We start from the raw sequence: 13,249 nt of genomic DNA, 5'->3' as shown, positions 1-13,249 counted from the left end.
TTCTGCTTGCAGCTGCCTTATATTGATAATTTTTAAATCATTCTTCTGCATTGTAATTTTACTGTCTTATTCTTTCTGTTTTTTTTTTATTGCATTCAAATTTATAATGTGTTTATTTTGCTCTATGTCTTGATGTCTCAATGCTTAATGTTTTATATAAAGCACTTTGAATTGCCTTGTTGTTTAAAAGTGCTATACAAAAAAACTCGTCTTGCCTATATACCTTGTTGACTTGAGTCCCCCTGATGTCAATAGTAGGCCCCATCCATTTTTCCCTTTTACACCGAAACCAAATACCTTGGCGTGAATCTGCTACCGGCCATTTTCGCCAAATGTTTGCCCCAGTATAGGGATCCGAGGGTTCCTGTGGTTTTAATGGGCGCAAGTGTGAGTGCAAGTCTCCAGTCGGGGTCTGGTATATTCTCCATGGCAGCTGTAAACAGCCTCTTTGTCAGTCAGTGACTCAATAGATTTAACAGGTGGATGTGAGGCGCATACTAACGTGGCCGTCTATAAGACTGCCAGTCTCCCGCCCCCTCCAGCAAAGTGGCCCACGCGGAGACAATGTCATCTCTGTGAGAGGCATAGAGGGGCTGCAGTTTTGATCTAGCTAAACACCAGGCTGGGATGGAGAGGAAATAGAAAGAGACGTTGACCTTTTGAGTTGTTGAATAATGAAAAAGCAAATAAAGTCGGGGGCCCTGTCTTGTGTCACTGCTCATTTTTCTCAAAATGCACTTGGGAAAAAGCCAGAGATGTTGGAATCTTCTGCCTGTGCCTTTCCCTTAGTTTTGCCTTATAGGAAAAAAAGAAAAAGATATTTGGATGGCTCCTTTGTACAAAGGATCTTAAATACTGATATGTTTCCCCCAAAGAATTAAAAGCCATTTCGCTACCAAGCCACATCATTTTAGATCTTCGAGGAACCAAATGTAAACACTTGTTTTGTTTATTTATAATGATGTATTTGTATTGTTGTATTTTAAGTAAACTATAACGTAAGAGTTTGTATTTGAGATGCACAAGCAACTGCAAAACTATTATTGTGAGGCCATCTGTCTATTTGTATGTATGTACAGTACAAATTAGGGCTGCATGATTATGACTAAAATGATAATCCACTATTTTTGCTTCTGATTACTAGTCTATTATAAGTCAAATTATTGATGATGATCGATTATTATTTGTGGAAAACGATTGTTATAATATTTCCACATTGGTGACATATTATATTTGGCCATATAATGGCCAACAACTGCTGAATGAGGTGGTTAAATCGATTACTTTTGATTAATTGTGCAGCAAACACCAAAACAAACGCAAACGCCACACACCCCCAAATGAAAGACTACAGTATGTGCAACACAGCTCATCTATGCACCCCTCTAGGTTGCTTCGTTATCTTTGTAATACTGTACTGTAGGAGTAGTAGGTCAGAGAGGCTTATTGTTGGTATATCAGCCAAGAACACAGGAGTCTATCCCTGTATAAATGCGCTACACCCCTGGGAGATGGATTGCTGAGCACCTGACAAGTTTCTGAATTGGCCTGAATGTGTCATGTACTGTCTCCATTATGTCCCCGTCTATACTGTCCTTTTTTCAAGTGAATGTAAATGTTTAATGTATTCAACTGATGAAAGGTCTTGCGTTTCCAGTGCCTACCAGGTGGTGGTCGAGGAGGAGCGTCCTCGCAGGGCGAGAGGCACGGCGGAGATCTTGCGCTGCTACCCGGTGCCCATCCACTTCCAGAACGCCACGCTTCTCAACTCCCAGTACTACTTCACGGCCCAGTTCCCCGCCACGGGCATCCACTCCCCGCAGCCCTTCACCGTCGGGGACAACAAAACCTACAGCGGCTACTGGAACGCTCCTCTGTTGCCCCAGAAGAGCTACAGTGTCTACTACCAGGCCGTCAGCACGGCAAACGGGGTGCGTTGTTCAACTGATCTTTTATTTATCCAGGTCATCGCTCGAGTCCTCCCTGTCGACAGTGTACTTACATTGTAGATATATTAATGGGAAAATGCGCCAATTATCAACCCGTACGCCCGATGATGTTAAACACAGGGTTTGACATCATCGTTTCACAGGAGAAATAGGCTACGGAGAAATACACAGAAGACGTATTGATATCCACAGATAAAAAGGTATTGGGTGAAAATCTGTGAAGTTTCACTTTAAGTTGTGAGTAATGTGAACTTAAGGTTGTGATACACAAGGTACCTCTGTGGTTAAATGGCATTCCTGCATACAGAAATATGTAATAATCTATATACTATCTATAGATACAGTATACGGTATAATCTATATTATAGATCACCCAGGCATTTGCCATTGCCTAATGGTATCCTACCCACGGTTGGCATATAGTGCAGTATTTAGTACAGTACAGTACAGTACAGTACAGTACAGTACAGTACAGTACAGTACCTGAAAAGCACTTTGTGCTGGCCAACAAAGGACTGTGAGAGAATACTCACTTTTTAGCAAACTAGCTGTAGACAACCTGGTCAGAGTACGTTCCTCACTTGAAAGCAAGCACTCAGTCAATCAAACAATGCTAGATGTTAGGTTGAGCTTTAGACTCAAACGTGTGTCTGGCAAGTTGACGAACTGGCTGACTGACTGCCATGTCTAATGGGACTGAAGTGGCCTGAGTCCCCAGGACTCCCTGAGCACACACACAGACTCCATATAGAGACCCATGTGCTTTTTACAAACATGGTCCCTTTATAGACGTGGCTGTACTCTGCATGGTGGGGTGTGTACACAATACTGAAAGGGTCCATTTGTACCCTCTCAGAGTAAAATTAACACTCACCCTCAGACGGGATAGCAGAGCCATGGACTGTGACATGCGCTCCACCTCCCATTATCCAAGCCTGCTTTCCCTGTCTCTTCTAATAGAGCACCAGCAGCACCAGGTGCCAAGACGCTGCTTTGATTAGTGGGATTTTCAGGGGCACTTTACCCACCATGACACGGTTCAGTATTGTATGCAGGAGGGGCGGCCATGGCTGAGTGGGTAGAGAGACCGTCTGGGAATTGGAAGGTTCCCTGTTCGACCCCCCCCCCCCCCCGCTCGCCCAGTCCAAGTGGAAGCGTCCCTGAGCAAGACATTTAACCCCTAACTGCTTTCATTCATTCTCATAACAAAGGCGTTAGAGGGTGGTATAGTTTCTGGTTGTTTTCTGTGGTCAGGGTAGTCCAGTTAATAACAGCGAGCCAGACGATTGTTCAGCATATCGACAGCGTCGCTGAGTGGCAGGTGGGCCTTTCTTTTGAGCAGGGAAAACACGTCTTCAACCAAGGGCATGCTCCATGCGGGGGCACAGGCAGAGGCTGAATACAAAGAAGAGTTTGCCCTCGAGACGGAAAGGTGCGCCCTGTCTGAAACCTTCCGGGTCGGGGGCCTGGAGCGATTGTGGGTCTTCCTCGAACAAACAGAATGAGAGAACAGAGAGTTTCTTTTGTCGACTGTATAAAACTCAACCTCAATGATACACAGACGCCGCCGTCATTGGTTTTGTACACGTCCAGGTTTTGATTTATGGCAGTCCAATGCACTCTCACTCATTAAGCAGTCATCGCAATGGAAAGTACAGTGCCTCATCCGAATGAGAATCACTTTAGACGTCAAAGTACGATAAAGGTGTTATTGGTGAAGGAACACACCGACACTCACTCAGGGCGTAAGTACATACAGTACTGACACAGTACAGTATGTACCGAGAACCATTGTAAGTGAAAAGATGTACAATAGACGAGTGATTCTCAAACTGTTTTAATTTCAAGGACCCACAGTTTGGTTATGCAGTTTGGTTACCCCATAACTCTGAGAGTGTACATTTACAAGTACATTCGGAGTTACAGACCCGTAAGGGCCCCTTTGATTCCTGACTGTCGATCATTTAACCCTGGAAACCCCTCAAGGACCCCTGGGGTTCCGGCTTTGAGAACCATTGCGATAAACAACACACCAAGTGTAATTCTCTTTCACTTATAGGTGACATTAGTACTTAGTGAAGGCAAGAACCTTCCATAATACCCAGTGTATTTAATGTTTTAACATAGGCTCTTCAATGAAATGTCTGATATGGTTTCCCATAATGTCTATAGCAAAAAAAAATATGACAGCTTAAAAGCCAGGATACTGTGAAAAGCTACGGTACTGTGAATGCGCTGACCATGTGATAGCGTCAAGACTCTCTCTGTTATTCTCATTGTGTTTCTTGTGGCCTCCAAACTCTCCATCTCCAATACTCTGCTTCCACCTCCGATTGGATGCGAGTTGAGATCAAGCACGAGGACACGGCTCTCCGCTCTTTTATGTTGTGTGGTGCTCAACACCGCCTCTCATCTCCTCTCCCCGTCTAGCACAGGGCCATTGTTGATAGCCATAGTTGTGTCCACATATAGATGGTTTCAACAGTCTGTTGCTAGGAGAAAACCTCCGGTCATCTGTTTGCACAGCATTAGGAAAGAGTATGCTCGACTCAAATTGAAAACAACCACATCTGATAATAATAATGCAGGATAAAGAAAGCCTGTGGACGTTTATGTGTAGGATGGCCGAGGCGGCTATCAAGCTGTTCACCTCTGGTGGTGTATGTACTGTACTGTACAGTAGTTTCCCCTGGAAACAGTCACAAATCGAATGCTCACAAAGGTTGGAACATTCGGGGGAAGCAGTGTTATTGTTTGCAGTCTGGAAACGTCCAAACTTTGTCCAAGGTTTGTGCTCAGACCTGGAACTTTTACTCAGCAGAAACAATTCGGAAAGCAGGCTTCACACAGTGTGTCAGTTTGAGGGCCCTGGTTTGTGTCGCTGTCACAGGGCTCTGGTTTCCTCCCACAGTGGCTGGGCACTTCCAGCCACTGGCTGTGGCTGCAGAGACAGATCAGGGTTGGCAGTCAAATCAGCAACAACAGCCCGGCGCCGCTAATCTGCACTGTGGTGGAGTCTCGCACCTAACAGGGTTTGGTGTCACAGTCGTTGAGCTTCGACCGATGATAAGACAGGGGCTGGGGGGGGTGGAGGTGGGACTGGGGAGCACTCTCTGGACTGAGAAAAAGTTATCTTTTTGTTGAAAATCCATCATTTTTGTTGAGCACTTGTGCTATAACATTGTTGAGGTTTGTTTTAATGTCCCCAAGGGGCAATTTGGTTTGTAACAGCAGTCAAATAGGTAAAAAAAAAAATCCATACAATCAATACAATATAGACGTATAGTAGATAGACACATAAACCCAAGTACACAGTTATAGTTAGAGCCAACATCACTGTTGTTGTTGTTGAAGTAACAAGGAAGAAAGAGACATGGGGCCCCCACCATATCACATCCAGCAGACCATAGTGAATATTAAAAGATTGTTCCAAAGTATTTTGTTGTGCTGCAATCCAGTCACTCTGTACTGGCGGTGGCAGGATTAAAAGCTGTAGCTGTTGTGGGTGTTAAAAATGCTAAAAGTAAAAAGTTTTATTTGTCACATAGTGTTATACTTTCCACAGCTTGCAGTGAAACAGTATCACATTCCAGTGACAATGTGCAATAGATAAACCAAAAGATAATGTAACCCCCCTCCTCCCCCCAAGGAAATGCTAGATGTACACTTAAGATAAGATAAGATAAGATGCAGCTAGAGCATGTAACTATATAAATACACGTGGCATGTAATGTTGAGATATTGGACAAACATGGAAGAATACACTATCTAAAAATATATTGAGTATCTAATGGAATAAAACATGTAATGCAATGAGATAATGACAATGTGAGGTAATACATTATGCATGTGTGGGCAGTGGGCACCAGTATTTGTAAGTCGGTTCTTGTGCGCGCGCGCGTGTGTGTGTGTGTGCACGTGTGTGTGCACGTGTGTGCGTGCGTGATATTAATCCCTGACCACCCTCTTTTCATCCCTCTCCATCCCTCTGTGTCCCTCCCTCCCTCCCTATCTGTTCCTACAGGAGACCAAGATCGACTGTGTTCGAGTCGCCACCAAAGGTAGGAGCAGACGGCTTACCCATGCAGGATTAAGTGTGGTCCACCGAGGACATTCTGGCCCAACACCACTTAAATCAATGCAGCTGTAGATCTTCTTAACACCCACCCTGCACCTGGGTTCTGAGAACTAACACCATTAACATGCTGTAAATGATTGGGCACTCGTACAAACACACACCCACTCACATGTCAGCACAGCCATCATTAAGCTTATCAGCGTTCCTGAATTATGACTTTCAAAACTGATGTATGTGTAATGCGAGTAAATTGCACATACTGTATACCGCACACACCGTATATATTTAATTCAAGTAAACAGCTATATCAAAATGACTTCATCAATAAATCAATCAAGGACCGTTGTTTTTTGTTTTTTTAGCTCAACTCGGAGACAGAGTGTGCGCGTGGCGAAGCCGGTGGGCACTTAGTTATGCCGCCGTTATACCCCCTGCTCCAGACATTAAGGGTGAAGCTGCCTAAGCACTATTGATCGCTGAGTGGGATTGATAAGACCGGAGGGAGCCCTAGTCACACTCCGTTCTGCACCGTGGGAGGGCCCCTGTCACATGCCTCGGCAATCTGCTCCACCACAGAGTCACATGCAGCTCCGCTATGGATTTCCTGTGGAGGCCAGATATCTCCATCTGCATGGCTCAATAAGCCCGCAATCAAATAGCGAAGAATTTAGAAGTAGAACAGCAAGACTTATGAGTAATTTATCACCCCGGTTGATTCCCCATACTGTACTTGCTAATGTGCAGCACCACACGTTAGCCTAGCTCGCACGGACATGAACCTCATGTGAGCAATTGTTGATCTTTTTAACCGCATGAACCCTAAAACGTCATTATTCTGGGATTGTCATAATAGGCGAACAACGCGCGAAGATACTTGCAGAACGGCTGTATTCAGCAAATACATTTTGTGTAGAGGGAAAAAAGGATGGGGCATATACAGTTTTTTTTTTTTTTACTCTACAAAGTTAACAAAACTAGATGAAATGCTGTGTAATAACACGGGTGTTTTTCTGCTTCAGTGTCGCATGATGACAGGAAATGTTTGTGTGGCTGTTTTCAGCTTCAGTGTGGCCTTTGTCTCTCTTTCTGTCTCTGTCCATCTCTCTCTTTCTCTCTCTCTCTCTCTCTCCCTCTGTCTCTCTCTTCTCTGCATGCCATCCTGGATACACTGACTATACTCAGCTGCCATACTCGTGACGCAGCTCACAACACCCTATCTTCGCATCGCCCCAGCGGCTGGTGACAACCAACTAACAGGTCAGACCCTTAGCTTTCTGCACAGTCTCTCCCTCTTATCGCTTTCTTCTCCTGCCCATCCCAATTATTGTCTCTCCAGCCAAGATACACTCGACACTCAACACCTGTATAATAGGCTCACAAGGGCTGCACAACAGTTTTCTCCCAAGGGGAAGAAAGAAAAGCAATAGGTTTGTGGGTGCATGTTGGTTTCTTTTGTTTGTTTGTTTGTTTGTTTGTTGCCTGTGCATAAAATGTGTGTTATTAAGTCAATATGGACTGTAGACATCGTCTCAGACTGTTTGATGCCTCCTCTGGCTATCGCCACACATGAAAGACCTGTTTGAGGCACTATCGTCATTTGATGTGTCAAAGTTGCAGATTTGTGACAAGAGTTAATCCCCGACTCTTTTCATGAATATTTCTCATTATTTCTCGCCGATGAAGTGCTGCGCGCCGCTGCCGTCGTGACAGGAGTGGAAACACAGCAGATGTTTTTTTTTTTACTTACTTAAAGTACAGTATATCGGGGAGAGTCTACGCCGAGCCAGCAGCATCTCTGCAGACTATCCAGTCACTTTTAAAATGCTGTACAGTTGTTTAGAAGAATTATTCCCTTGCACCCTTTTTCAAACCCCCCCGCCCCATCCCCCTTCCGCTCAAGCCAGAGAGGGAAAACAACATTCCACTGGTAGTGGGAAAACATACAGGACTCTTGCAACTCAAACAGGGATTATTCTTGTCTCCCCCCCCCCCCCCCCCCCCCCCCCTCCCGTGTTCCCGTGAGATTAGCCCGCCAAACGGCATCCCATATGCCGACGGAAATCAGTCCTTGTCTGTCCAACGGCTGATTGTTAATATGTCAACCTGTCTGAAATCCTCCGCCGTCCCACACCTCTTCTCTCTCTCTCTCCGCCTTAAACACTCATAACCAAATAGAAGGCCTGGCCGCTGATAGCGGCACGCCGGCGCAGGAACAATATGTCAACAACCGTTTCCCGGACGGATGTTCATTCTTTGATATGGGGAGGGAAAATGGCAACCGGTGAGGAGGAGGGGGAGGGGGAGAGGGAGAGAAGACCAGGTCTAACAGATTTGTGCGACATAACAATTTGTCATTCTAAATTTACCCCCCGGTGACAGGGAATAATGGTGTTGTTCAGGTGGACGGTTGAGATTCCGGCAACGTTCTCGCTCCCCCCCTGTCCATCCCTTCCTCTGCTCAGAGCGCCCCCTTATCTCACACCCAGAGAGGAGAGGCTCTTTAAACCCAAGCAGCATTTCTCCTGCTTTCTAATGTCTCTCTCTCTCTCTCTCTCTCTCTCTCTCTCTCTCTCTCTCTCTCTCTCTCTCTCTCTCTCTCTCTCTCTCTCTCTCTCTCTCTCTCTCACTCTTTCTCTCTCTGTTTTTCTTTGCATCCTTGTTTCTTTCTCTCACTCTTTGTCTCTCACCCAATCTCTCTCTCCTTTTTTCGTCTCTTTCTCTCCCTTATACTCTCTCTCTCTCTCTTTCTCTGTCTGATTCTCTCTCTCTCTCTCTCTCTCTCTCTCTCTCTCTCTCTCTCTCTCTCTCTCTCTCTCTCTCTCTCTCTCTCTCTCTCTCTCTCTCTCTCTCTCTCTCTCTCTCTCTCTCTCTCAGTCTTTCTTTCTCCTTCTTTCAACGCTATCTCCTCCCGAGCTGATATTTAATGTTTTGCCTATTTCGGGCCGTTTTATCTCCTAGAGAGTATTATCTTTCCCCCCCCGTTTTCTAGCCAACATTTTTCTACAAACCAACAGCCATTTGACCCAGACGTGATTAACCAAGGGTAAAGATGCTGTGGACTTATCTCTTACCGACAGAACAGCACCATTCCGCATGCCGCTGATGTCCACCAAGGCTGTGGGCTGAAGGTGGCGGAGTTGGGGAACAATAGGGGAAACGGTTACGGAGGAAAACAAATGCCCTAATTGCTCTAAGCCGCTATCGCCGTATTGATATTTATGGTCTTCAAAAATACCAATGTATTGATAATCACCTCCAGACGTCCCCCAAGTGTCGGTAGGATCCATTGAAGTACATATTGAATGGAACCGAAATGCACGCTGCGTGATTAATTGTGGCTTCAGCGCATATTGAACAATAACACGCAGTTATTAACTTTGCGTCATGGCGGATAGTGTTGTGGAGTCACAAAGCGGTTAGAGAGGCTGCCTCGTGACACAGAGGTCACTGGCTCAATCCCTGTTATAACCAATGGGAATCGATGTGTCCTCCTGTCATAGTGCCCTCGAGCAAGGCACGCTGAATCCCTCGAGTGTTAATTTCACTCTGAAAGTAAAAGAATGGATGTTAATTTATCCATTTGGTAACTCTGAGAGTATAAAAATGGAACCAAATGTCCCGTACGGGTCCATTTGGTTTTATTTGTATACTCTCAGAGTATTAACTTAACTCTGTATTTATTAGGCATGTAATGTTTTGTGTGTCTGTGTTTGTTGTGCTCCTCGGGTAGGAGCGGCCACGCACAAGCCCGACGCGGTGGAGCCGGAAAAACAGACGGATCACACGGTGAAGATCGCCGGGGTCATCGCCGGCATCCTCCTCTTCGTCATCATATTCCTAGGTGTGGTGCTTCTGATGAAGAAGAGGTAAGACAAAACAATAACACTGTGATACCGCAGCCCTGTGTGGAAGGGAAGGGGTTGATGTCATTGCAAGCGTTCCGAGATTTTTTTCTATTTATTTTATTTTATTTTGTATTTGCCCTTTTGTCTACAGTATTTCTCCCCCCAAACTGCCGCATTGTCAGCGTCATAGTAAATAATTAATTTGATTATGTTGATACGCTCCATTAAGGCTGTTTACAGCCATGAGATAACAGTGTGTGCCATGAAAAATTAATCCTGTTCCACGGCGCCCTCAAACAAAACACACTGCGCTTCAATGGCATCAGAATGAGAATAGGAAGGTTTTTTTCCCTTCTTTTTAGGCCTGTGGTTCAGGCGGGTGGGTGGAGGGGAGGTGAGCAGGGAGGAGATAAGACAGAAAATATGATGAAAGGGCTCAGAGGGAGAAAGGATGACCGCATAGCTGGAGGCTAAGTTTACATTAGCCCCCAGACCCATCCCGGAGAACAGCCGCCTCACTCCACTATCCCCCCAGAAGCCATCGGTGGGAGCTAAAGCTCGGCAAACACCGAACCCCCTCCCGTCCGCGCGCAACCAAAGACTGAAATAACACAATGTCAGTTTCTCCGTGTTTACTCGAGATTAGTTTGGTGTGCGCTAGCTTGCTTCGTGCAATATCTCAATCGAGAGGGGAAATGTGAACAGGGAAAATGCCTCGACAACACTTTCCAATAAAACTTTTATTAGCCGCACACTTTTTTCTTTGCCGTACTTTTCTACTCCTCTCCTGACGTTAGATTGCCTGTGTTGCACTGGAGAGTTAAGGTCAGGTTACAGTAGGAGAAGGAAATGGAGCTGAGTGGGAAGGTGGAGTTGCCTGGTAATAACATCACTGAGCTTATATAGTCTTTATTTCTTGACAGTAATATGAGATTTCTATTTTCTTTTTAATTTTCCTACATTTTACATATCAAGGCCCATCTATGTAACACACAATGCGTGGGTGTGTGTGTGTGTGTGGGATAATTACTATGCACTGAGATATGTAGCTAATATAAGTAATACAATTGTTTTCAATGTGACTTAATCAGTCGAGAGCGGGTGATGACTTCTTGCGGTTATATTTAGTGTTAATATATCACTGCTAGAGACAGCGGGAAATTAGAGTCGTGTTTAGACACTCTAACCATTCATTTACTGGCAACCTTGGAGGTCAGCTATGGTAATTACTAATTTCATATTGTATGTAATATAGAATGGCGGGCTCTGGAAAAAGTGTTGTAATGGCAGCCTGTTTGTGAACTGTGTCTCTGAACAGACTGTAGACTACAAGTCAACATCAAGAGTTTGACAACATTCAGCGGTTCCCAACCTTTTCCGGATCAGGGGGGCATCAGGGGGGCACTGGATCAGGGGGGGCCACTTCAGTGCTGGCGGGCCCACCCGTCCAACCACTTCACCTATTCAATCCGGGAACGCATCTGTGTCATTTTAGATTTTTAGCTATAACCATTATTTTTATACTTTGGTCTATTAAAATATAGCAGATCGAGCTTGTAGATCTGCTATTTTTGAAAAATCTTGAATATTAGTGCAAATCTTTGAATACGTCTAATTTTTTTAAACAACATTTTAAATCAAATCTTTGCTTCTGGGGGATCCCTTGAACAACATATTTTGATGGGGATCGGCGGCCAAAAACATATCATTTTGGATTGTCCTTGAAATAAAATAGTTTGAGCACCACTGATATAGCAACAATAGTTTTCCAGTAAAATTAAGACATTTGTTGAGAGATTTGACAATTACAAATGTTCGCTTTAAAAAATATTCAAAGGTTTGCACAAATGTTCACGATTTTTCTAAAATAGCAGATCTAAGTGCCGCGATACGAGCTTGTATATCTGCTACTTTTTTGAATAGCCAAAGAAATCTAAAATGACACAGATGTGTTCCCGGATTGAATGGTTAACACGGCAGCCATTTGGCGTGTCAGATATGGGTGGGCCCACGGGGCATGTTTCAGAGCATGTTTATTTTAATGATCAACTCAATTGATTTGTGTTCCGGCTTGGATCAATAGAACTAACGTATAGCATACTTTACGTTTTTTAATTCATCTGTATGACAACAGATTTTTCAAGAGCAAATACCATGAGATTTTTTTTGCATTCATTCTTTACTATTAATGTTATATTATCATTCAAATCTTAGTGTTTTGCCAATTTATTTTGGGGGGGCCCCACTTGCAATATCCTCCTGGCCCACCAGTGGACCCCGGCCCACAGATTGGGAATCGCTGGACTACAGCTTTAGGAGTGTGTGTATACATTCAGTATACTGGGCAAGAGGGCCTAGCCCCTCCCAGCCTTTACTGCCAAAAGCATGACATAACTCCAAGCGATCACCTTGCCCTCACAATCACAAGTTTACCTCCACGTATGCCGCCATTATCTGGTTTTTTGTTCATTTCTACTCTTTTTTCCAAAACATTAATATATTTTTTTTCTTTCCTTTTCATTCCATCCCCTCCCCCCTCCTTTTTCCACTGCTTAAAAAAACCTACCACCACCACCCCACTCGGCAGAAGAACCTATCACTCCTACACTTACTACCTGTAAGTAACCACTTTGTGTAATGTTAGTGCCATGCTCTTTTTTTTCTCTCACCCACGTATTTTTTATTTAATTTTTTTAAATCTCCCTCCATGCATGTGAGGGAGCTATATGTCATCCTCCACCCCACCTCCCCAGAGCTATTACAGAGGCCCACTGTAATCTCTGCCGGCGGAATGGAAGACGCCACTCCAATACATCTACAACGCAATATACTTATATAAAATATACTTAGCAGCACGCCGGTGTTGCGCACTCAAAATAGCCGATCTGGAAGCTCAAAATTCATTGCACTGCGACGTGTTGTGAGCTTGTAGATTGACTATTTCCGGTGCGCGACACTGCACGCAACGAAGTATATCAAGCCCTTTACTGTATGTCACGTTGGGCATGGCTTCTGAAGACAGCCAGACAGTTGCAGCAGAGCAACACCCACAGACAAGGGGGCGGGGGGGGCGCGGGGGGTGCGGGGAGGTTACACTGAGATGATATGGCAGGTATCATTTCTGCTTGACACTTAAGTAGTTTGTTTATCCGGTGATAAACTCAAACTGCCTTCAATTATAGTTTGAGCTGCAGATATTCCTGTAGAAAACGATACCGCAGCGCCTCTCCTTTCTACTGAGTGCAAATGTTTCATGTCGCCTCCCATGATTTCATTTTTGTCAGCTTGTCAAAGTTAGAATTTTTAAAGTGCCTGTCATAAGGTGATCAATGTGTCAGTTTCATCAGGGAGCATGGTAAACTAGGGCTAATAATTCA

The 13,249-nt window shown here is 44.6% G+C and overlaps 1 protein-coding gene across 1 annotated transcript in view; it reads left to right on the top strand.

Moving 5' to 3' along the window:
• The window catches only part of LOC308094424 (receptor-type tyrosine-protein phosphatase mu), a 240,057-nt gene that overhangs the window by 141,587 nt on the left and 85,221 nt on the right, over positions 1 to 13,249 (top strand). The window contains 5 exon segments of the mRNA XM_080441069.1: positions 1,658 to 1,931; positions 5,974 to 6,010; positions 7,210 to 7,284; positions 9,758 to 9,893; positions 12,460 to 12,489. Coding sequence (XP_080297195.1) covers positions 1,658 to 1,931; positions 5,974 to 6,010; positions 7,210 to 7,284; positions 9,758 to 9,893; positions 12,460 to 12,489 — 552 coding nt within the window.

Source organism: Gymnoscopelus braueri, assembly GCF_963280865.1.
Source record: "Gymnoscopelus braueri genome assembly, chromosome: 10".
NCBI lineage: Eukaryota > Metazoa > Chordata > Actinopteri > Myctophiformes > Myctophidae > Gymnoscopelus > Gymnoscopelus braueri.
The sequence above is the reverse complement of the archived record's forward strand: the minus strand, read 5'-3'. Positions and strand labels throughout refer to the sequence as shown.